General features: G+C 40.4%; 1 protein-coding gene across 1 annotated transcript in view; it reads right to left on the bottom strand.

The window, feature by feature from the left end:
- Positions 1 to 27,410, bottom strand: part of LOC136871872 (trichohyalin) — a 371,843-nt gene that overhangs the window by 139,951 nt on the left and 204,482 nt on the right. The window contains exons 4-5 of the mRNA XM_068227389.1: positions 25,187 to 25,480; positions 20,748 to 20,915 (exon numbers count right to left, since the gene is read on the bottom strand). Coding sequence (XP_068083490.1) covers positions 20,748 to 20,915; positions 25,187 to 25,480 — 462 coding nt within the window. The remainder of the gene's footprint in view (positions 1 to 20,747; positions 20,916 to 25,186; positions 25,481 to 27,410) is intronic.

Here is a 27,410-nt window from a genome sequence, read left to right on the forward strand (position 1 = left end):
GAACCCGGGACCCTCTGAACCGAAGGCCAGTACGCTGACGGTTCAGCCAACGAGTCGGACATAAATACACTTATTTACATAATATCTAAGTTTCTTAACTATATTTAAACACGAGAGGAGGCACGAAACATCTAGATATTTAAGGATATAATTCAGATTTGTTAATGAATAGTACAAGAGATGAAAAATTACTTCTTCTTATTCTTCTTCTTCTTCTTCCGCTTTTCCCATACCTGGGAGGTCGCGGGTGCGAGCTGTGTCGTACATGTGGATTTGGTCCTATTTTATGGCTGGACGCCCTCCTTGACGCCAACCTTGTGCGGAAGGATGCATTACTATTGCGAGTGGTGGTTGGTAGGGTGCTGATTTTTCTGAATAAATAAAAACACCCGGGGTCCGAGCCAGAAGAATTAATGCGCGCGATTAAAATCACCGACCCGGCCAGAATCTAACGCGGGAATCTATGAACTGAAGGCCTCAACGCTGACCATTCAGCCAAAGCGTCGGACAGATGATGAATTACTTATTGTGGTCTACTGTTTCCACTTACTTGCGCCAGGTTCCTCACTTTCGTCTTTCGTATCCGACCTGCCTTGGTCAACTCTTCTTTTCATCCATCCCCGACGGTATTAGGTTTGCAGAGACCTAGGGAGTATCATTTTGACGCCCTTCGTGGCCCTTCATTTTCGTTTGCCGATACCCTAGGGCGGAACTCTTCATTCCTTTTTCCATGATAAATGTTAAGAGAGAAGGGTTGCTCAGTTATACTTCCCCTTAAAACAATAAGAGTGTATAGATTCGAGTTTAAATAATAACACACCGAGCGAGTTGGCTGTGTGGTTAGGGTCACGTAGTTGTGAGCTTGCATTCGGCATATGGGGGTTTGAATCCCACTGTCAACAGCCCCAAGGATGCTTTTCTGTGGTTTCCCAGTTTCACACCAGGCAAATACTGGGCCTGTACATTAAGTAAGACCACGGACACTACCTTCCCAATCCTAGCCTTTGCCTATCCTTGCCTCGCCGAACACCTTCGAAGTGTTAGTGCAACGTTAAACCACTAGCAAAAAAGTAATAAAAGTAATAAAAGATTATTTACATCCTGCTTCACGAACTTACCGAACTCAGAACATTTTAAGCAAGCCTCGGACCTATGGGAGTAACGGAGTCCCACTCTCATTCGACAGATGAGAGACTCCTTGGAAACAACCTGGTGAACGAAATGGAATTCGATGGGAAGCTATCAATATTAATGGGGATTATGGGAGAAGTAAAGTAGAACTGGCTGAGTCAGCAAAGAGGATGCATCTGGATGTGCTAGGAGTAACTGATATTCAGGTAAGGGGAGATAACGAGGAAGAGATAGGAGATTATAAAGTGTACTTGACGGGTGTTAAAAAGGGAAGGGCAGAGTGTGGGGTAGGACTTTTCATCAGGAATACTATCGCACGCAATATAGCTACTGTTAGGCACGTAAATGAGCGAATGTTGTGGGTAGTTTTGGCAACTGGAGGAATTAGGACGAGAATTGCCCCAGTGTATTCACCATGTGAGGGTGCAGATGAGGATGAAGTTGACAAGTTTTATGAAGCATTGAGTGACATCGTAATCAGGGTCAACAGCAAGGGTAGGACAGTGATAATGGACGATTTCAATGCGAGAGTTGGAAATAGAACTGAAGGATACGGAAGGGTGATTGATAAATATGGGGAAGATATGGAAGCTAATAAGAATAGGAAGTGTTTGCTGGACTTCTGTGCTAGTATGGGTTTTGCAGTTAGGAATACATTCTCCAAGCATAAGGCTACTCACCGCTACCTGGGAGGGTAGGGTACCGGATCTATAATCGACTATATCTTAAACGAGTTCGAATTCAAATATATGTTGAGGAATGTACGGGTTTCTCGGGGATTTTTCTATGATACAGAACACTATCTGATCTGTAGTGAACTAAGTATCTCTAGGCCTAGGATAGAGAAAGTGAAATCTGTCTGCGAACGAATAAGGGTAGAAAATCTCCAGGACAAGGAAATTAGACAGAAGTACATGGATATGATTAAAGAGAGAAGTTCCGAACAGTAGACAGTAAGCAGGTTCAGGATATGGAAAGAGAATGGGTGGCATACACGGATGCTGTAGTAGAAGCAGCAAGGGAATGTCTAGGAACAACTGTTTGTAAAGATGGGATAAAGTGAACTTCTTGGTGGAATGATGAAGTGAGAGCAGCTAGTAAACGTAAAAAGGAGGCTTATCACAAGTGTCTCCAAACAAGGGCTGGTACAGACCGAGAATTGTACGTAGATGAAAGAAACAGAGCGAAACAAATAGTTGTTGAATCCAAAAAGAAGTCGTGCGAAGATTTTGGTAAAAACCTGGAAAGGCTAGGTCAAGCAATAGGGAAACCTTTATGGACAGTAATAAAGAATCGAATCTTAGGAAGGGAGGGAAAAAGGAAATGAAAAGTGTTTTGGGTAATTCAGGTGAACTCGTAATAGATCCCAGGGAATCACTGGTCAAGTGGAGGGAATATTTTTAAATTCTTCACAACGTAAAAGAAAATCCTCCTGGCGGTGTCGCGAACAACCGAGCTCATGGGGAGGAGGGAAATGATGTTGGAGTAATTACGCTTGAGGAAGGGGAAAAGTTGGTAAATAAACTCCATTGTCATAAAGAAGCAGGAATAAATGAAATTTGACCTGAAATGGTGAAGTATAGTAGGAACGTAGGGATGAAATGGCTTCATAGAGTAATAAAATTAGCATGGAGTGTTGGTAAGGTACCTTCAGATTGAACAAAAGCAGTAATTGCACCTATCTATAAGTAAGGGAAGAGGAAGGATTGCAACAACTATCGAGGTATCTCATTGATTAGTATGTCCGGATCCATGGCAAAATGATTAGTGTGCTGGCCTTTGGTCACAGAGGTTCCGGGTTCGATTCCCGGCAGGGTCGGGAATATTAACCATCATTGGTTAATTTCGCCGGCACGGGGGCTGGGTGTATGTGTTGTCTTCATCATAATTTCATCCTCATCACGACGCGCAGGTCGCCTACGGGAGTCAAATCAAAAGACATGCACCTGGCGAGCCAAACATGTCCTCGGACACTCCCGGCACTAAAAGCCATACGCCATTTCATTTCATTTCATTTCATTTCATTGATTAGTATACCAAGCAAAGTATTCACTGGCATCTTGGAAGGGAGAATGAGATCAGTGGTTGAGAAGAAGTTGGATGAAAACCAGAGTGGTTTCAGACCAAAGAGAGGCTGGCAGGATCATATTTACAGTAACTGAAAAATGCTACGAGAGTAATAGACAGTTGTGTTTATGTTTCGTAGATCTAGAGAAAGCATATGACAGGGTACCGAGGGTCAAGATGTTCGCCATACTAGGGGACTATGGGATTAAGGGTAGATTATTAAAATCAATCAAAGGCATTTATGTTGAGAATTGGGCTGCAGTGAGAATTGATGGTAGAATGACTTTTTGGTTCGGGGTACTTACAGGGGTTAGACAAGGCTGTAATCCTTTCACCTTTGTTGTTCATAGTTAACATGGATAATCTGCTGAAAGGTATAAAGTGGAAGGGAGGGATTCAGTTAGATGGAAATGTAGTGAGCAGTCTGGCCTTTGCTGACGACTTGGTCTTAATGGCAGATTGTGCTCAAAGTCTGCAGTCTAATATTTTGGAATATAGGTGCAATGAGTATGGTACGAACATTAGCCTTTCGAAGACTAAATTGATGCCAGTAGGTAAGAAATTCAACAGAACTGAATGTCAGATTGGTGATACAAAGCTGGAACATGTAGATAATTTCAAGTATTTAGGATGTGTGTTCTCCCAGGATGGTAATATAGTAAGTGAAATTGAATCAAGGTGTAGTAAAGCTAATGCAGTGAGCTCGCAGTTGTGATCAACAGTATTCTGTCAGAAGGAAGTCAACTCCCAGACGAAGCTATCTTTACATCGGTCTGTTTTCAGACCAACTTTGCTTTACGGGAGTGAAAGCTGGGTGGACTCGTGACATATTATTCATAAGTTAGAAGTAACAGACATGAAAGTAGCGAGAAGCTTGCTGACACAAACAGATGGGAACAATGACAGGATGGTACTCGGAATGAGGAGGTAAAGGCAAAGTTAGGAATGAACCTGATGGATGAAGCTGTACGCATAAACCGGCTTCGGTGGTGGGGTCATATGAGGTGAATTGAGGAGGATAGGTTACCTAGGAGGATAAAGGACTCTCGGAGACCAAGGCGACGAGGGTTGGCCTCTGTTTCTAATGATTTAAAGATAAAAGGTATAGAACTAAATGAGGACACAGCACTAGTTGCATATCGAGGATTGCGGCGACGTTTAGTAAATTCACATAGGCTTGCAGACTGAGCGCTGAAAGGCATAACGGTCTATAATGATGATGCATGTGTGGACTATGTTATTTAAAAATTAAACTAAAGGCTGCTTGTCTCTTTCCTAACATAATATAACTTCACAAGTGTATCGACAAAGTGTGTCTAGGGCAAATTGATATTAAAGAGTAAGACGAGAAGTGTTTTATTATTACGGAAGACCATAACACGGAGCAAGGTTTATAAAGTTTGAAGCTGATTGAATACACTCAGTCTTCTTTGTCAGGAAGTGTATCTGTGAAGGCCTCCCTTATACAGGCATTACTTATTGCACTAATAGAATATAATTTTATTTCTTATGTTTCTCATTCAGTGAATATATGGATATGTGCAGGCAATTATTACGCCCTATCGTTGTAGCTAAAAATAGCGTATTCGATCACTGTGTAGGATTTACAGCTAACTGAATATTCCCTAACAATTTATTTCTTTTATAAAACTGGAAAGGGTTAAGAAAAATATAAAGCCACATCTAATGTGTATAATTGCGACCTCGTTGAAGAGCTCTCTCATCTGGGGCTGGCCACCGGAGAGACGCCGGAACGATGTCCCGCTCGGACTCGCCGGAGCCGCTTGGGGTCGGCAGAAATCTCGTTCCACAGGGGAGTTGGAACAACGCCGAGAACCCTATGAAGCGGAGATTTCTTCTGGAAAATACGTACGTAAATGCTATCGTTAACACTTTATTTTATACCCTGTGTAGATATCTTCAGCTCGCTGGAGGGCTGTCTATGAGATTTATTTTATCAATACGTAAATCATTGACCGTAATGGTTACAATTAAATGCGCCATTAATATAAAAGTATATTTTCGTTATAATATGAGAAAGAGAAAATAATCCATAATTAATGCCAACAGAACTCGAAATGTATCGTTGATGCCAGTCTTTAAGGATAAATTCCTCCCAAAAACTTCTCTCCCTATTATATTATTTCTGATATATGATGAAATGAAAATCCACAGCCTGTTTCCAGTCATTCGACCCGGTCAGAAATGGAATGAATGAAGCACCATCTAGCGGCGAGGATAGGAATCGTGCCGGCTGCCGAAGACTGTTGCACTCCTCTGGGGCAATGATTAATTAATGACAGATGAAATTAAATGATATTGGAGAGTGTTGCTGGAATGAAATATGACAGGGAAAACCGGAATACCCGGAGAAAAACCTTGTCCCGCCTCCACTTTGTCCCGCACAAATCTCACATGGAGTGACAGAGATTTGAACCACGGAACCCAGCGGTGAGAGGCCGGCGCGCTGCCGCCTGAGCCACGGAGGCTCTTTCTGATCTATGACATTTATTATTATATTTATTATTATTATTATTATTATTATTATTATTATTATTATTATTATTATTATTATTATTATTATTATTATTATTATTATTACCATCAGTGAATAGAGTAGTTCGATCTCCGGGTCACCTTATCCTGCGCTATCCACTTCATTTCTATGTAACCAGTGAATCCTTAATCTATTCTAATTTGATATTCATGTCTTGAACCCCATTATACCGTCCTGACCCACTACACGTCCCTTCAAAACTAAGTGAAGAATCCTGGTGGTCTCAGGATGTGTCCTGCCAATCTAGTCCTGCTTATGTTCCTCGTCAAATTTAATCGAATCGTTCTCTGTCACCAAAGTATGTTAATACTTTATTTGCTATCCCTTAATTTGTGATCCAATAAACTTATTTTTAATTTTAAGTAGTTGTAATGTTCAATATATTATGTTTATGCAGGTGCATAATTACATGGTTTGGCATAATAGCAGGCTTCATAGCCTGAGCCCCGCTATGTACAGAAAGACATAAATAAATAAATAAATAAATAAATAAATAAATAAATAAATAAATAAATAAATAAATATAAAATTTCATCACAGATAATGTGATAATGTGATAATGGCCCATGATCATTAAGGTATCAATTCTATACCGTTTGACACAGCGATCAGACGGTTCGAGTTCCATTGGTAGAAATAATGTTCACCATCAAATTATAGGCCGGAAGGGTAAGAGAGGTGATGGTTTACGTTTCTGATTACTAGATTGCGTGTCTAAAACCTGGATTCAGTTTCAAACCTCTCCGCATTGGACCCTGATTACGATGTCACTCAATGCTTCATAAAACTTGTCAACTTCATCCTCATCTGCACCCTCACATGGTGAATACACTGGGGCAATTCTCGTCCTAATTCCTCCAGTTGCCAAAACTACCCACAACATTCGCTCATTTACGTGCCTAACAGTAGCTATATTGCGTGCGATAGTGTTGCTGATGAAAAGTCCTACCCCACACTCTGTCCTTCCCTTTTTAACACCCGTCAAGTACACTTTATAATCTCCTATCTCTTCCTCGTTATCTCCCCTTACCTGAATATCACATACTCCTAGCACATTCAGATGCATACTCTTTGCTGACTCAGCCAGTTCTACTTTACTTCTCCCATAATCCCCATTAATATTGATAGCTTCCCATCGAATTCCTAGGTCCTCTGGATACTCAAATGAAATGAATGACAGTATCATTATCTCCTTTAACTGTGATTCCTTTTCCAAATTTCTCTGCGATTTTCATTACGACCTGTTCTCTAACAGACATTCAAAGAGAATAAAGGCAATATGGCTTACTCTTTTTTGGATAGTTTCTATTCTTTCATATACTGTACCTTTGTCCTTCCAATGGCAGCCTGGATTTTTGTCGGGAGTGTACATTGCCCTTCTTTCGACTCATGGCTCGTCATACTTTTCTAATCCTCATCTGTTGAAACACTGTTCGCTCGACTTCGTAAAGTCAACTGAGAATCTCTCTGATATAAAAGACGGCGAACCAGTAAAGAAAGCCAAAAATACAACTGAAGAAGTGACAATTCAATACATGGAGGCAATCTCGCTTGGGCAGCAGTCGTGAAGAGAGGTCCACTATTATGAGCCTTACGTTCCATTTTCAGTTTGTTTATTGCCATCATAAGTTCCATACTCTTTAGTTGTTTGTCTGGAGGAAAGTTACTAAAGGAGTTAGGTGAAATGTCTGTGTGTCCAGCCCTTGTCTCATTTCTCCACGGGGCCGGATAAGTAACGAGATGAATCTTCGTAGCGAGTGTTTACAACCAGATGGCCTTCCTGACGTCAACCGCACCAGAGGAGTTAATGAGATGAAATGAATGATGCGATATATGATAGTAGGAAGCTGGTGTCAGAACTGTCGAATAGCATCAAGGTGTCTGCTCAGGGTTTAACGTCGCCATCCGACGGACGAATCACCATCACCAGCGCCATATGTCATCACTTCTTAAGAAACATGTAGAGAGATTTAGAATTGAATCCCGACTTTTGGCACGCAAATATGATCTCAGCCACCATAGCTCAACTGATAAGACCATCTGACGTGAAATCGTAAGGTTGTGGTTTCGGATTCCAGCTGTGTCCGGTTAGCCTTCTTTGTTATAGGCTTAAAATCTTTTCGGTACGTACTATATGTTCTGAACACGACCTAATACCTTGAAAGTTTATTATTATTATTATTATTATTATTATTATTATTATTATTATTATTATTATTATTATTATTATTATTATTAACACAACATAATAGTCGTTCACACGGTCTATATCATATGAGTCCTGGGCAAGGTCCATAGATCGATCTAAACTCGAAAAACTCGTCATTGCCATGTGGCAGAATAAAACGGAAAGTATAAATTGACATAGATAACCTAAATGGCATTAAATTAAAATGCCTGGTTACAGGGGCTGAGGACGTACAATTATTATAATTTCTTACTAGACAGGAAAATATGTTATACAGTGGTACGATAAAATATAGATAAATGCATAATATACTATCCCCACTGATAGTAATAATTAGTTAAACATTCATCCGATAACCGTATTTATAAAGTCACCAACTGATTAATGAAGTGATGAGAAGGAAGATATAGAGCAACGAAGAACACAAGCAATTTGTCTAATTTAAAATCAAGTATTGATGATTTTTGCTTACCACTGTTCTTTCATCTTAAATATGCAAAAATATTATAAATACAACTGAGAGGTAATAGGTTGTATAGCTCACTAAGTTAGCAGAAACATCGAATTGCAGGAGGTTATAAAGCCAGCGACCGAAACCGATTCGATTTACAGTACGGCATAGAATCGAAGTACGAAGTATTTCGGCAACGAGATGGCTAACGACAACAACACGATGCAGGCAATCCTGCAGATCCAGGAGCAGAAAGCAGGAAGCCTTCAGGCAGCGAGACGGAAACGACATGCAGTCTCAACCTTCACAGGCAGTCGAAGATCATCCTGAGGTACTGAAACTCCAACGGCTGCCGCCCTATGATTGGCGTGCGTTGGCTCCTGCAACATACGGCAAAGCACTTCCACTCCCGGAGCAGGCCCGAGTCAACCGACTTGCGGAGGCTTCGAAAGCGTTGGTTTCGGCAACATCCATTGGCCGTGATCAGCACGAGGCGCAGGCGATGTTATGGGCCCTATCGTTCTGGCCTCATATGGATCATGGGCAACGATCCTATTTCGTCACACGGGCATCCTTACTGTACTGCGCTCTCACCCGAGGGTGGCAGTACGCCCTTCATCTGGACTCGGCGGTAGTGGACGATGTCCTTCCCCTGCCGCCCGGGTTTCAGTTTCAACAGCCCACCTGGGCGCCAGCGGTCAGCCGCGGCACGTCAAGACGTGGCAGGGGCCCGCGCATTCGCGAAGCCCGGGCGGCCCAAGCAACCGCAGCTACGTAGTGATGTCGGCATCCACGATCCTGCCCGTGGACCAGCCGCCGCATACTACTCACCGCCGTCATCGGATTGGCCTTTGTTTAATTGTATCCTATTGTTCGTTCTGAGACTTTCTTGACGTATCGTCTTTCTGGCCAAGATATTGTTTCATCATTCCTCTGGGGGGTTCCTGTAATGTGTTATTCTGTTCTTATGTTTTGTATATAAGAGTCCTTATGGTTTCTGTTTGTGTTTGACGGTGAAATGCTGCAATGTATGTATATTTATAAGAATACAGCAATGAGAGGCTCTCCCGACTTGGTGGGGCCCATCGGTGGGACGCGGCATAGTGGCTTCCCTCCGTGTCTGGCCGTTCGGCTCCTCCCTCGGGGGCGGGGGGGGGGGGGCTGCTCGCTGAACCTTTCCCACCGTGCCGCCAGTGCTCTTCATGGTACTCGTGCCCCCGGGTTTATATGAAGGGCGTGGCCTGGCGAGCAGTCTGACGTGTGGTCGGAAGAACAGCCTACGGAAATCTTATCCACAGATATCAGCGACGCATATCAGCCAAGGGACAGCACTGCCAGTATATTCTATAAGAGCAAAGTACTAAACACTTGGCAATATGCATTCTTCCACATTGAAACTGGACACACATCGCTTTAGCAGGGCTACAGTGTATCCAACTGCATAAATGTCACCTAACATGCTCGGTTGGCTTGCCAAAATTGAGCCTGTAAAATATTTACGCTGATGGTGACTGCACATTGTAAACTTGAGCTAATAAAAAGAATAAATCAGAATGCTGGGGTTAGATGATGTAGCAGAGATCTGACTAGGATAGGGTTGAAACGAAACAGAACAGCGATGGATCAAGGAGAGTGTTGTAAACATATGTCTAACTATGTTGAAGAAGGAGAAGAATAAGGTGATAACAAAAAAATCACAGATGAGGACACCATTCCGTTGATGCAAGTCAGTTGGATCCCCCCATGGGTGGGGCAGCAGAATACATCCATAGTATCCTCTACCTGTTGTTAGAGGCGACTAAAAGAATCGATCATGGCGCAGAAATGGATTATTACTTTGGAATTGTAAGTGGGTTGGTTTGAATGCATTCATAGGTCATCCCTGCCTGTCGTAGAAGGCGACTAAAAGGTTTATGTGACCACAGGCCTCTCTCGAGGGTTAGATGTAGACCGATCAAATTATTGCGCGCATGCTGCTTGGGGAAGGGCCTCATTCGTGTGCGACTACACTCAAAAGCCCAGACGGTATCCATAACCCGTCGTATGGGATCGCCATTCACCCTGCATTTGTATCCACCTGACGACACAGGTCCCCCCCGAATGCCCGAGCATAAATTGTTTAATATTTCTTTACTCTATTCGCTACGGAGTACATGCCTAAATGGATGATATGAAGACGGAAGCTCTGATGCTCAGTGTTTCATGTTGACTTGCTGTCCCGCGAAACCTGTCATCAGTATGGGTATCTTAGGGGAGCCTGAAGTGATTAGGTTGGCTACGGAGAGAGAACTCGGCAAGGGGTGAAACCTTGCAACCAAATGTCTCTGTGGTGAGCAGTAGTGGGATAGCACTGAATTTCAGCCCCGTCCTAGGCATCATTTAACATCATACCCAGGGCAATACCTGCTATGCCAGGCGGATATTGCCTTGGCTGCGTGGTCGGCTATAGAGGTTCTGATCGGAGTAAGTGGCATGCGGAAAGGATTTTTCGGGCACGGCTAACAAACGTCAAAAATCTGTCTACCATGCTCCCCTTCCCAAGTCTTTAACTTCTGATTCCCTAAGGGGTGCAACCTCGTGGGAATATGCGCAGCGTGAAATGTTGTTATCCGACTTCCCTACGTTCCTGGTTTCTACCAGAACAGACGGGCATGACTTAAGCTGGTTAAACTGATCGTTTTTGGTAGACACATCAAAGATGTATACGGTGAACTAGAAAATCTGAAGAAAATGAGCAATGGTAACTTGCTGCTCAAGAGTCAAACTGCTGCCCAGGCTGATCGGTTGCTCAAGTGAGACCACTGTGGCGAAATTCCTATCAAACTGGAAGAGCACACACAAATCCTTGAATATGATTCGCAAAGTCATCTTCCACCACAACCTGAACTAGAACACTGACGACGAGCTGATGGAAGACATGAAGAACCATGGAGTGACACACGTCCGGCGCATTACGTGTAAAGTCAGTGGTGACCGTGCTTTCATTGTGTCCTTCCATTTGTCAGTGTTACCGGAGAAAGTAAATATACCAGTCTATCGTTCGATGTAAAGCCATACATCCCGCCTCCCATGCAGTGCTATAGCTGCCAAAGGTTCGGACACATGATATCTCGTTGTTCAAATCAGTCTATGTTTGGTACATGCGGAGAAGAAGCTCATGGCGCGGAGCAATGCACACCTCCGAACAAGTGCATTAACTTCCCTGGCCATCATTCTCCTCAAGATAGCAACTGTTCTGCCTCTATCATTAAGAAGAAGATCCGGGAGGTCAAGACACTGGATGACCGGGCGAGTTGGCCGTGCGCGTAGAGGCGCGCGGCTGTGAGCTTGCATCCGGGAGATAGTAGGTTCGAATCCCACTATCGGCAGCCCTGAAAATGGTTTTCCGTGGTTTCCCATTTTCATACCAGGCAAATGCTGGGGCTGTACCTTAATTAAGGCCACGGCCGCTTCCTTCCAACTCCTAGGCCTTTCCTGTCCCATCGTCGCCATAAGACCTATCTGTGTCGGTGCGACGTAAAGCCCCTAGCAAAAAAAAAAAAAAAAAAAAAAAAAAAGACACTGGATGGACTTTCATACCAGAAAACGCACCATAAGTTTAATTAATTGAATACATCTGTTAGGCCACTAGACTTCAGCGTTTTAACACAAAATCTAAAAAAGTTATTTGTTTCTTCCTGCAACTCCTGTGAAGATCGTTGCGCCCAAGGAAGGAGTTGCTCCTGTGAGCAACGTCGCAAAAAGTAATAGCGCGAAGGCGGGGATCATCCAACCTTCGGCCACAAAGAAACGTCTGTCGGTGAAGGCAACTAAGCCTGCCAGTAGGGCAGGAACGCCAAGTTTTCCTCCCCCAAGCGGTCGGCGAAAGCCGTTTCTAAGCCGGCGGAGGCGGCATCGTCGACCAGGATTGTGAATCCCATTCCCAGTCGACCTGAACAAAAGGAAGGGAAGAAGGGAGGGTATCCTAAGCGCTCCCTTACTCCTCTTATGAAAGTGATAACTTGTCAATCCGGAGGGTATATGTCAGCGCCAGCAAAATCTGCGCAACCCTTCATAGGAAGACTCCCGCCGCCGGAAAGCGTCGAAGAAACATCTGGGACCCTCTACCCCTCCATCCGATGAAGAGGTGATGGATATTAATGGTTCCTTAGATGGAGACGTTAGTGTTTCGGTTAGAAAGTGTCTGGCCACTTATAACCTAAAACAACAACGAAACGTTCTCAAGATGGCACTGTTACAGGGGAATTGTAACGATTTCATTATGGGGCTCTAAAATGACGGATTTGGTGAAGTAGATAAGAGAGCTGGATCTATTCATTTTGTATAGTTGGGGACCAACAAACTTTAGCATAGCGCAAAGAACCTTCTCTCGCATTGACGTTAAGCTGTATAGCCGTGGGCTGTTCCCCTGCTTTGGTGGGATGTAGACGACGACCACTGTAACTGTGACCATTTTCCCGTTGTTCTTACTTTGTCGAAACAGAAACCCATCAAGGCTCCTCCCCGTTGGATTCTAAAATGTGTTGATTGGCTAAACTTCACATCACTACCTGTCTTTAACGACTCGAATAGCCGGAGCGTAAACGATGATGTACCATATCACACTTTACGTCCAAACAGTGTGGCGAGTTAATACTGTATTTTACAATATTGGCAACCAATGTGGTGGCAAAAATATATTACAAAGAGTATCTGTTTTTCAGTCACGTGTGGTTTTACTGTGAATTTTCCGGCTTCATGGCTAAAATTTTAGCGTGCTGGTGTTTGGTCCAAGGGACCCCGGGTTCGATTCCCAGCTGGGCCGGGGATTTTAATCTTCAATGATGGCCTCTGCATTAGAAATCATTATAGATAAGGCCCCATCCTTACTGACGCGCAGGTCGCCTATATGACGTCAGCACGATAACAGACCTGCACCGAGCCTCTTCGGAGGCCACACGCCATTATTATTATTATCATTACTATGAATTCACTACTTCAAAAACGAAGCGAATGCAGGGATGGTAACTAACGCACAGGGTGGCCCACGTAAGTTTTTCACATTAAGCACCTTCTGACTATTTGAACATTATAATAGGTGGTTTTCACATAAGTGAATAACAATAGAGGGCCTACGAAAGATCGTGTCCGAGCTTTAATAAGCGCCGAGGCAGCAATACCTAGTTTTTTCTTCAATAGTACTCATTTCTGTCGCATATATAGTTGATCGTAGGCAGCCACATTCAGTGATGCAATGACGTCTACATGTAGTACTGGTGAAAAGAAGTACTGAAGTGTGCACGTTTACAAATGTGGCACCGTCAGGTCAAGAGGCCACGTAGGGAGGTCCGATGCTACAGAGTACTTACCGACATAATCCTACCCGAATTTCTTCGATACATGATCAAGACACAAGGAAGCATGTGTCAGTGGACGGGTCATGAACACTCCCAGCAACTTCATGGATTATACAGTGATTATAATACAAAAGAGCCTATAGTCGGTGAACAAAGAAGTGGGAGGAAACAAAGAGCCACACAGGTAAATTTTACTCAATGATCGAACAGAATCCCCCGTGACGCCCTTGGTTAGCACAATGGAACACTCAACAACGATTCATCTCGACAAACACTCTAATGCGATTCAATCACGGAAGTTTTATAAATCACCTTTATCGCATTAACGTGGTGTACACACCATACTGTTCATGTGATGGCCAGTCGATTCAGGACCTAAACCATCTCTTCTTTGCATGTGCTCATTACCACCAACAGCAAAATGTGTTGATTACATCTCTGCTTTACGTTAAGCAACATTTACCAACCTGTGTAAGTACACTACTGGCGACTAAAGACAAGAAATTGTATTACTATTATTAGGAACTATGTAACAAAACTTGTCTACAAATCTGACTGATTTTATATAGATATTTATGTGATAATAAATTGATAATAAAACCTCCATCGCTCAGGCGGCAGCGCGCCGGCCTCTCACCGCTGGAATACCGTGGTTCAAATCCCGGTCACTCCATGTGAGATTTGCGCTAGGCAAAGCGGATGCTTTCATTCCAGCAACACTCTCCATTAACATTTCATCTGTCAGTCGTTTATCATTGCCCCAGGGGAGTGCGACAGGCTTCGGCAGCCGGCACATTTCCTATCCTCGCCACTAGATGGGGGCTTCATTCATTCCATTCCTCACCTGGTCGAATGACTGGAAACAAGCTGTGGATTTTCATTTTCAATGTGATAATGTGCAACATATATGTCTTTGTGTAATTCCAAACTGTGACAATGACTTGTAATGAATTGTAAAGTTCCAACCAGCATATTGTCATATCCAGGGGGCTGTTTGGTCTAATACTGATCAAAAGCCAGATAAATTTTTTTTTTTTTAAAAAGAGGCTACGTATGACTCATACCTCGTGTTGATGTCACCACGGAGAGTGATCAAACAAACAACCCACATATCTTCAATGTTTAGATTATTGGCACCACATTTGAAGAATTACACACTTCAACACCCCTTTTAGCCAGTGCCACATGTCGGACTGTGGAAATATTTGCACCCCTAAATGTGGCTGCTCACGTTCAAATATGCATACAACAGGGTGGGTATATTTCTATTGAAAAAAAAAAGTAATAGGTGACGCTGCCTCAGTATTTATATTAAAACACGGGGCCTCTTATTGTCATTGTTCGCCTCCGTAGTGTAACGATTGGCACTGTTAGTTCTCAGTGACCCGGGCTCGATTCCCGGTACTGCCAGAGATTAAAAAATGACAGGATGACTTGGTATATCGTTAAAAGTGGTACATGCAGTTCACCTCCATTGAGGGTGTGTCTACAACGATTTTCAGCCGGTTCCTTGACTGACTGGTCAGCGTTGTGCCATCGGTTCAGAAGACCCTGAATTCCATTCCCGGCCGGGTTGAGGATTTTAATCTTAAATTTAAATTTGCCTGGCTTGGTGACTTAGTGTTTATGCTGTTCCCAAAACTCCTGCAACTCATACACCACTAACACAACACTATCCTTCACTGCAATAACACGCATTTTCCTATACCTGGCAGATAATACCCACCCTCGTCAGAATGTCTGGCTTACAAGGGCTGCACCAGGTTAGCAATAGCCACACTTTATTATTATTATTATTATTATTATTATTATTATTATTATTATTATTATCATTATCATTATTATTCTTTCGTTTCGGCCAGCTATAGACCAGGCTGTTTCAACCTTTTCCTGTCTTGAGCTTTAACAATCGCCCACTACTCCCGCATCCTTCTTTAAAGGGTCGCGTTGCAAGATCTCCAATTCTTGTAAATCCCTGTCCACCTCGGTGAACCAAGCCTCTTTATTTTTCTTATTCAAAAAGTAAATAAAGATTCTAGTAGACACAATCTTTCTAGTCTCATTCATGGTAGGCTACCATAGAAAGAAATCCTTCTTTTCCTAATAGCGTCTGTTATTTTCTGCATTATGTAGATATAGTTCATGGTTGTGCCTTCTATATTCTACATTTTCATTTACTGAGCCCAAGATCTTCCTTTCTTTGGCTTCTAGTTGTTCTTCCAGAACTTCCTTATTAATTGAGAGGCATATTATTAATATTATTATTTTTTGCTATTTCGCTTCACGTCGCACCGACACAGATAGGTCTTATGGCGACGTAGGGATAGGTCTAGGTATAGGAAGGAAGCGGCCGTGGCCTTAATTAAGGTATATCCCCAGCATTTTCCTGGTGTGAAAATGGGAAACAATGGAAAACCATCTTCAGGACTGCCGACAGTGGGATTCGAACCCACTATCTCCCGGATGCAAGCTCACAACTGAGCGCTTCTAACCGCACGGCCAACTCGCCCGGAATTATTATTATTATTATTATTATTATTATTATTATTATTATTATTATTATTATTCACCTAGATGAAAACCGCCAAATCTATCTAAAGTAGTTACCATTACCTGCTCCAGTATAGGCTCCATAACAACACATAGTATAAGACAAGCTTCGATTCACTATTCACGCAGGGCTTTCGCCATTATCCCCCTTACCCAAATAATATCAACGTCAAACAACCCCTCCTTGAAACAACGCCATCGCAAATAGAACGAACACTTGAATATCAAGAAAGGCAATAGTTATATTTCGGCACAAACCGAAACATTCTGTGAGGTCGGCTTAAAAAGTTACTAGTACCCATCAGGCCCATTCAACAAACAAATCCTTCAGGAAGGAAAGTTTTTAAAAGAAATATTTATGTTCTTGTTTTTCTCGTACTTCAGTATTTCTACTCCCGTGGAATATTTTATTAGACTGTTATCAAACTACGGTTGGTAACGTCTTGTGACTGCCTCATACGACAACACAGCCACACAGAGACATTTTCTGCGGCAGTAAGACATCTCAAAACTTTACTATCCGCAAATCATGAACTAAAATCCTTCAAGGAAAAACTTTCTCTCAAGCGTAAATTTACAACACACCAGCTAAAAGACGACGAACTTCACGATATATGTGATTTTGTAACACTGTTTGCTAGAGGTTACATATCATTTGTTACCACTGTTCCGTGTGGCAATGCCCCCCGTTAGATTATATAACAAGGCTTAAAATATAATCAGGCGACAAATTCTCAATTGTTCCATGCGGAACTGTGTATTACGAGAGAGGCAATGGAGCTGGTCGAGGAAGCCAAGCCCGTGCGGTTAGGAGCGTGCAGCTGTGAGCTCGCATCCGGGAGACAGTGGGTTCGAACCCCACTGTCGGCAGCCCTGAAGATGGTTTTCTGTGGTTTCCCATTTTCACACCAGGCAAATGCTGAGGCTGGGCCTTAATTAAGGCCACGGCCGCTTCCTTCCCATTCATAGGCCTATCCTGTCCCATCGTCGCCATAAGACCTATCTGTGTCGGTGCGACGTGAGGTAAATAGCACTAATAATAATAATAATAATAATAATAATAATAATAATAATAATAATAATAATAATAATAGAGGAAGCCAAGCAATACGACTGAGAACATTGTCACGCTGACGGCGTGACGCTCCATTATTTCGCTGGACAGCAGTCGCCTTGACACGCCAAGTGCCTTAATAATCTGTATGCGCCGGAGGTTAGTTTTGGTATTATTATTATTATTATTATTATTATTATTATTATTATTACGCATGGATCGCAATTTTAGGAACGCGCCAAGCAACGAAAGTTGATCTACTTGAGTCTGACAATATTTTTTTAACGTCTACCTGGCTCTTATTTTCATCTTATCTGATCGACCTCCCTTCGTCAGTTTTTGCTGTCTTCCGACCTCGATAGGCTTTGGTGCGGAAGAACGATGCAGTCTTTAATATTCTCATTTTTCTTGCCATTCCTTTTTATTTACGCGATACTTCCGAAACTCTTCTTTTCTACTGAACCCTATTTTTGAAGGACTGTTAATCGCGTTATTAATTTTTATCCCTTAAAAGTAGCAACCAGCACTGATAATGGCGGTGGTGGTGATTATTGTTTTAAGGGGTGACTGCTAGGTGACCATACCCTCTTAACTGTAATCAGAAGTGAAAAAGGAGGAGGTCTGACACTTGGAAGAATGAAGACATCGATGAAAGAAAGGATCATGTAGGGCGTGAGAATTAAAGACCTCGTAAATCTAACACCATCAGGGTCTAAAGAGAACAGTTATATTGCAAAACCCACTTTTGATGTCAGGAAAAGTCTAATTTTGCGGAGGTCGAATCTTAACATGAAATCATTCCTTGCATCATTTTAAAGTAAAAGTGGAACCGAGACCAAACAGAATGATCACAGAAATTCCAATTAAAAGAATTATTGCAAAAATACATAACGGTACTTTCCTCCAGTTGACTTACGATGAACATTGCGAGTTAGGGTGTTGGGTTCCTATTCTCTCTTTAAATGTCCTGATTCTTTATATCGCAGCGTGTGATTATTGGGCCGATGACCTAAACATTGGGCCTCTTTAAACAAAAAACGTAATCATCATAATCATCATAACTATTTCGGCCACTACTTTATCGATCGCTGACATTTCGTTCACTTCTTTCATCCCCCGATATTATGCCCACTTTTAAAAAATCACATCATATACATCCACATTAATATTTCGTCCATGACAGTTCATTCAAAAGAGGGCATTTCGTCTTTTCTTGGCCCATCCACCGACAATAGATAAATTCATATCGTCCACTCCAAATTCAGACGTTTTCTCCTTTTCCAACTCGTCCTTTCATCTCTATATCTCAGAATAATAATTCTTTTTTAATACTTCGAGTTGATCCTCTATGGACTGCGTGGTAACAACCAACTTCATTTCAGTGTCTAGGTCTTGTTCTTGTTCCGGCTTTGACTTCCTGTCAGTATCTTCTGAGCCCAGCGACGAGTGCCTGTTTATGCTCATCAAAGGTCCTTTCCGTCTTCTGGAAGTTGATGCCATTTGGAAACCTTGATAGTTGTTCACCAATCTTCTGAATGCGTTCCTGTCATGAATTTCTTGGTCTGAAATACCAATCTGCCTCAGATCTTTTTCGCTTTCCTGGAACCATCCCGGCCTTGTTGCCTTAGATTGAATAAAATATAAATAAATAATAATATAATACTATAAATAACACTATACATTATTATAGTATACAAGAGCCTGCCCCACGGTGTAAGGGTAGCGTGCCTGCTTCTTACTCACAGGACCCGGGGTCGATTTCCGGGCAGGTAAGGTATTTTTACCTGAATCTGAGGGCTGGTTCGAGATTCACTCAGCCTACGTGATTACAATAGAAGAACTATCTGACGGTGAGGTAGCGGCCCCGGTCTAGAAAGCCGAGAATAACGATCGGGAGGATTCGTCGTGCCGAGTTCACCACGCCTCGTAACCTGCAGATCTTTGGGCTGAGCAGCGGTCGCTTGGTACGCCATGGCCCTTCGGGGCTGTTGCACCATGAAGTTCGGTATAGTACTCATATAGTATTACATACTGCGAATTAAAATTCTGTACAATTCTCAGTGTATATTTATTTTTAATACAGCAGCTATCCAACAATTGATAAAAACTATCCATTTCGTTTTCTAGTAATAATGTAATTTGAAATCTGTTGTGCAATTACTGACAGATTACACAGTTAACAAGTCAAAAAATACGGACTGAAATATTTAATTTGGACAAAAAAATGTGTGGTCGAAAAATGATAGTGAAAAACGGGGAATGGATGAAAATGATAGGCGTGTAACTGGAATGTGAATGATTTTCCAGGCATGAAACGTCTGGGCAGTGTTTTTTGTACACCCTATATGCATGAAATGAACAGACTACACGCTTGAGGGGAGATGTAACTGAGAATACATCCCTAAATTTGAGTCACAGAAAGCTGAAATTTTGCGCAGTTATCAACAGAAGCTTAGCATATTTTACGATGGAGTACAGTCATCTCAGTTTTAAAAAAATGGTTGTAGTACAGTCATGAATAAAATGTCATTGTATGACCTGAAATACTGTACGTATATTTCACAGCGTTACTACTGATAATATCAGACCTGATATTTTACAGATATATTCCAGTCTTAGTTGACACATATTTATCTTAAGCCTTATGAAGAATTATAGTAACATAGGCAAGAATAAAATTTATATGGTCATTTACATTTTGAAACAGGAAGACCTAGTGCAATATAATAAATGCCGTATAAAATCTATTAATATCTGAAAAAATACACAATTCTTCACAAAAATATCTATCAAATTATTTACAATCACTGAAAATTTCAAAGTTTTATCACTTGTAGTTTTAGAACAAAGTGTAGCAATGTGGTGAAAAATTGAAAACTTAGGAAACACCACTTACATTTCTTAATGGCGTGGTCGTATTAATGCAGCAAGAAATATAAGGTAAATTTTAAAAGAACTTCCTGTTGAGATACAAGGTTTAAAGTTTCATACAGTGTAAAGAAAACATCAATAATTCAGAAAATATTTTTAAAATTCCGAAGTTTTAGCTCTGACCGGTTCCAACACCGCTTAAAGTTATTAATGGCATGGTCCTATTAACGTAGCAATAAATATAAGGCAATTTTTAAATATGTTGCACGCTGAGCTACAAGGTTAACATTTTCAATCAATGTAAAGGAAACATCATTAATATAGGAAGCATAATTTTCAAAATGTTGAATTTTTGATTCCTGGTCGGTTACACCCATCCCCCACTGATGTTGACACAAGTACAATTCTAACATCTAAAGGAGTTTATATTATGGTATTTTGAAGCCCAATACATTTCACTCTTAAAAGAACTAATAGGTAACGAGTCCGTGATAGATGTTTGCACCCACTAATATGAGGTGAAATTAGAATAGCGTACTTACATCAGCCTGCAGCATGTTGTAGTGCTCTTCCTTGGCGCAAAGTGACTCCTTCAGCACTGCGATGTGCCTTTGGTAGTCTTGGTGTTGTTCCTCCAGCGTCTTCATCTTGGCGCTCATCGCCAAGATTTCCTGGTCCCTCCTTTGGATCTCCGCCCGAAACTCCTCCAACTATGTGAGGAACAGGTAGCCACAACAAGAAGAAGATTAAGTGCAAAATTCAGTGAATAAGTGATACCATCCTTACGACTTAGTTTTACCAAGATGACTGATAAAGTGAGGACTGAAATTTTTATTATAATATGATTCAATACTGAAATAAGATATATAGAAATGTTCTCATAACTTCAAAATACAATACAATTTTAATATCAAGAACCCTATTTCATGCTACAGATATTATGAGAACTAATTTATTGTATATTACTAAAATGAATTCAAAGCTATTTCAGTGCACAAAATTTATTTACATCGTAAATAACTGGTTTAAATTAATACTTAAAGATGGCAGCAGAACTAATTTGACATGCTTTCGTATAATTTGTGTTTATGTTTGTATAGTCAGGCATATAGAGTAGGTAAGATAGGTTCGTCTACTTGCCATAGTTTTTCTTGCGGAAAACAAGTGCAGTTTCCAGAGGGAAGAGATCAATCAACAAAACACAGTCATCATAACATTTCAAATCATGCTAGTGGTTTCAAATTAAATTACACAGATTTGATAGAGTGGTCATTCGTGAGTGGCGCTAGAAGAAGTGTCATTCCAACATTCCGTGAAGCTGTTATTGGTTAAGTGCTGATTCAACAGCACACACACACACACACATTACAGACAGATACTAATCTAACATGCAACAGAATCATCCATTATCAGCCCAATCAGTCAGTCATTACCATCACCATCACCATTATCATGACCATCACCGGTGGCGTTATACGAACATGCTTTGCACTAGAGGCTCTAAGAGGGGTACCATAGTGAGAGAGACAGCGTAGTGAAGGTGGTAAAATGTTAGTAAGTAGAGTTCTCCAGACTAGAAGCTGTGTGTTGTCACCAAGTGTTGTTTGGTGGAGGCAGGAAGTGAGAAAAGACGAGAGGGGGGAGGGAGGTTGCTTGATCTCAGTGGTGGCCAAATAGGAACCACAAAACAAATTCGCAATTTTCGTAACAAATGAATCCAATACCGTCTTCTGTTTGTTCAGTGTTAACGTTCACAATGACAATAATTACTGGCAACATAGAAATACACTATGTTCTGATACCAAAGGGCACATCAAATTTATTTAGCGAAGATAACTCAGCAGCTGGCCCCGTATCAGTGGGCAATATTTGAAAGTGACACATTAATAAATCAATCTCTTGATTTACCGAATTGTGGTGACAAAACGCTTCATAGTCTGGAGTTATGAAGGCCTTACATGATAGCCTTGACCTCTTTACTGAATATAACACTAAATCAAAGAAACATATACCATGTGATATAAATAGCCAAAAACACATGTTAAAACACCAAACCTACCCTCTACTCGCTCCGCGTTGCACCACTTGTCTTCTAGAGAGAGAGAGACAGAGAAAGATGATGTGCTCATTTCCGCTGCAAGTTTAATACACCACAGTTTTATGGAGCTGCGATCCTCTTAAAATCATTCAGTAATCTGTAATCTTTGTTTACACCAGTAGACGTTTGCATACGCAGGACCAAAATATGACCTTAATCATACGTAATCGTATCAACCCAAGAGATAAAATAGTAGATGCGTTACTAGCAAGTAATTAAACATTTCGCAAGACTGAATTGCATCTTCAGTTTTCCATGTAATTTTGACGTTTGTTATGCTGACTAAATTTTTCATCATTTTACTAATACGATACTGGATGACAAGGATATGTTTTTATAATGAAACAAATGGGCAGGCTACTAGTTGTTAATGTTAGTACTAATTACTGTACAAATATATCATGTATGAAAGAGGTTGTCAGCGATCCTACATCATCTAACAGTTAAAATAGTCAAAAGCAATTTCTTCTAGGAAGAAAATAGTTTATTAAAAAGGCCGAAAAATCATGAAATCGCTAAATATGCCACAGAAGTAACTATGATTCGCCGGGGCATGCCCACTCCTAAAGATTTAGAAGTGGCCAATGGTATCTGAATAGGGTGTTGACCACTAATATCAGAAAGTAGGACATTACTTGTATATCCTTTGTCCTTTTACCAGTTGGAGCCACGCGATATAGTTGTTCCATCAAATGACACCAATACCCAATTTGAATAAGCAATCTTGTAAACCTATTTATGTTCCTTGAAAATATTCCAGGTGGACTGTCCATGTGAAGAAGACCACTTGCAACGGAGAAAACCGTAGTTTATAAGATATCTACCTCATTCGCAGAGATGTTTAGGTATTTTGTTGTTGTAGTTGTTGTTGCTGAAAAACGCCTTTCAATTTTCTTGAGCATAACTGATTTTCATAACAGACATTGACGGTATCTTCCCTCAGGTACAGGGTACACACACCGTATCGGCCACTCGAAAAGGTGAGTTACATACCAGGGAATATTTTTTCCTTTCGCTTTTGCTGGTATAGCTGCTACAGCGGGATTGGTACATTTTTGTGCGGACAAATTGCTCTCATTAAGATCATTATATGTATTCCCTTTGCGCTAGAATAACCTCTTTTCTAGCTATAATCATATGGAATGAATCTTGGGACTGACGACACCTCGGTTTTTACTCAGACTGTCTGTTTCTTGGACCAATATTCACTGTTACCCCAACGGCTAACCCCGGGAGCGTTACGCATTATGCCATTTTAAAAATTACTTGGGCCTAGTTCATATTACTGAACATACTTCCATTTATCACGGTTAATAGACTATTTAAACTTGAAGAAATCTTCTGATATAAATCCTCTACGAGTAGGTAATGCCATTTCTTTCCCTGATATAGGCATGCACCGTGGTCGAAAAACATTTGACTTTTTTTTTTTACATTAGTCACCAAGTTCTGGATTTATTTATATATGAAACCAAAGTACTTGACTATTGCTACACCGTACCATTTTTCAGCAAAGATTCCGGGCACACTGGAAAATTTACTATGGAATAAATATGTGGAGATACTTTGAAGTAGAAAATAAAAAATGAGTTCCTTTTTACAAAATGGTTACGTCAGTATGTTTTTCTTTGGCACTATTTATGAAAAGATTATGCTTACGCAGATATTTTCTTCGCTTTTAATATGGTTCTGATTGCAGGATTTATGATTACATTCCTTTTTTCCCATTCAGATCTCCGGTATGATGCATATTTCAGTGAAGTATGTCTTCACTAACCGAATTTTTCAATTTCTTGGCATTACAGTGATTATAATGATCACGCCTGTTTCAATTCTAATGACGTATAATGTCCGAAGTTTATAGAGAAAGTATTATGATTTTAGTTTATGTATGTCTATCTTGATCTTGAGTTTTTTCATCTTATGGACTAACATGTTTCCATAATCCAGGAAACAATGTAAAATGCACAAAAGTCTTCAAATCGTAAGATGAAAAAGTCACGTAATGAGACTAAGATATTTAAGTTCAAATGTAGTCTTCAGAAATGTTTCTTAGAATCTGCTTGGTTCGATTTCACGTTACTTTTGAAAGATTGGAATATTTATTTTAAAGATGCAGTTCACAACTCTAGCTTTTATAGTAACGTCGCAAAGCTCGGATGAAGGTCTATTGTATTTTCAACAAATTAATTACAGGTCTAAGCATTCATATGATATTTGAAGTTATTAAACGCAGATTCATCACCGTATATTTTTAAGAGGTTTCTCAAGTAGATGCTAAATAAATTACTTTAAAAAGAAAGGCTACCTTTTTTTAAAAGAAGTAACTGACCTCTGTGAAATTAACTGACTGTAAAATAACCACAAATGGAAAAACAGAAGAAAAATGCAGATGTTTAAAAAATACAATTCGTATTTTTAAATTCAGAGTTTTGTATTGAAATAGGAAAAAACGAGAAAACGGTTTTGGATTCATTAATGGAGATAATATTTCACAAAACAGTAGAAATTTACTAGTTAAAATACTTAATATGTATCCAGGGTTAAGATAAATCATATGCCAAAGTTGTTTTGCTCGGTCCCATTTCGTCATCCACCACTAAATCCAAAGATTAAACACAAAACATCAGACAAGACTACACAATGCTGTAGCCATTATCATTCCGCCAGCCCTTTTTACTCTCTGACACACATCTAAAAGAAGAAAAGAAATCAAAACTAAATCCCGTATTACCAATCAGAAAACATAGGATAAAATGCAACGTAAACTCAAATACAGAGATGCTTTTATATCGTATACGTGTAGAAGGTTTTGAAGGTATAATTTTTATGTTTTGATCCCCAATTCATTCCACGGTCGCGCAATGCAAGAAAACAACTTACTTGTCTTTTATAGCTAAATTCATGTTTAGTCATGCTAGAAGCTGGCATGAGGTCTGCGCGATGATCGGGGATCGGGAGAGAGTCCCTGGCGGGTTGGTCTCCGTACTCGCGGATCCTATCCAGCTCCATCTCCAGGAGGGCCACCTCCTTCTCCAGAGTCGCAATACGAGCGTCCTTTGTTTCCAGAATAGCCGTCAGGGTACTGTTAGAGGGGCCACTGGAATTTTGAGTGCGGAGGGCTTTTTCTAACTGCGTCTGAAGGGCTCTAAGGGTCTCATTGGTGGCCTTTAACTCCTGAATTAGCAAGCAAAATATACAAATGGATTAACAAAGGGACACACTACTCTCTTTTGACGTACTGAGTCGATCCTCGATTGACCACAGACATATTATTGAGTAGAATACATTCGCTTCAAACTTCTATGATTGTATCTTTATTCATTTTGCCAGCGAATTAATATATTATAAGTTGAATATAATTTTGATTCTAAGCATCTTTTGTTATCAGAGAAGTGTTTTTGCCGCATAAAATGCAGGGTACTTGAATTTTAAGCACAATCCTGTGATAATATTTCTGTAATATTCCGGTATAGAATTTTAGCGCACCTTTTTGAATTACTTTTTTTGAAGAGTTTTCAAAATTTTCCAAATATGAAGCAAAATGACCATAATATAATTTAGAGCGTTGGTTAGTTTTATGAGTTAAGTTAGATGTAAATTACTTTTTGGAACAAGTTCATTGGTAAAATTGCTATGTGTAGATCAAAGGTACAGAGCACAGGATTTGCTAGAATACCTCTTGAATAACATCGGAGTCAAGATTTCATATACATCTATTTTAATCATACACATTGTCTTCTTTAAGAATTGCGATTGGAAGAACGCAAAACGTAACAAAAACAGTCTATACTATGATCTAGGCATAAAATAAAATGTCTGCTCACTCCACTATATACAAGGCTACAGAATGTAACACCCATGCAATGCCATTAACATGGAAAACAAACTGGGACTATTCTATATTATGCATGTTTTTCAAGAGGTACTTCAAATTTAGTCGCAGGGACACAAAAAAATTCCAGTACATATTCGATTTTAAAAATTATAATTTGAATGGTTTATGTCATAAATATTACATCTTTAAGAATTATGGGATTAGTATTTGTTACGATAAAGATGTCGAAATGTATTTTCTCGTAAATGTACGGGATAATGTTACTTTTAAAATTAATTTGAATCAGATTTCAGATAGCAGTTAGGGTAATCCCATGAAAAAATAAAAAGAATAAAAATGAATAAGATTACCGAACATTCGTTAGCGGTGATGCCGATATTGAGTTCAATTTGATAACAGCAAAATTATCGTTTTAAAAACTGATTAATGTGAAATCAACACCAAGTTCTTCTCCCGGTTAGTTTGTCAAAGAAAAAGGGGGGTGGGGAGGCACTGATATTATGCAAATTTTCTGATGTGACAAATTATTACATCACGGTTCAGTGTTTACAAAAAGGGGTTGTCAAAGTACGGATAGTACAGGGATTTAAGGGAAAATTTAGAAGGAAATTGAATTTGTTCTACGAAAATATCAAAGTGAGTTGAACAATCAAGTGATTGCTCACCTTCTGGACTAAGACTTTACTGTATAGGTTTTATCAGACATAAGAAAAATAGTGATGTCACTTCTAACACCAGCTTTGGTTAAATATTTCCAGCTCACAAATTATAATTAATTTTAAAGAAGACAAAATTGATTGAAGTATGTAACGGATATGAGGTAATATTTGCTATTTCCATTATAAAAAACCAAAACCAAACCCCATGGCACTACATCTCTTGGAGGGCCTTGGCCTACCAAGCGACCGCTGCTCAGCCCGAAGGCCTGCAGATTACGAGGTGTCGTGTGGTCAGCACGACAAATCCTCTCGGCCGTTATTCTTGGCTTTCTAGACCGGGATTTCCGTTATACATACATTAAATTAGATTAAGACTGGTTAAGTGTAGGAAAGGAAAAATCCCTAACTTTCCCATAATAAAAAACGTTATATAATAAACTAAGTTATGCTACTTGGTGTTATGAAACGTCGAATCCCACCACGGAATTAAATTAGCCGTGATTCAGCCATCCTAAACCATCACAAAGGTTTATATTTGAAGTCGGTCACACTTGGGTCATTATAACTATCCCTACAGTACTTCTAAAGAGAAACAACTCAAAAGAAACCA

This window comes from Anabrus simplex, chromosome 4 (assembly GCF_040414725.1).
Source record: "Anabrus simplex isolate iqAnaSimp1 chromosome 4, ASM4041472v1, whole genome shotgun sequence".
Lineage (NCBI taxonomy): Eukaryota > Metazoa > Arthropoda > Insecta > Orthoptera > Tettigoniidae > Anabrus > Anabrus simplex.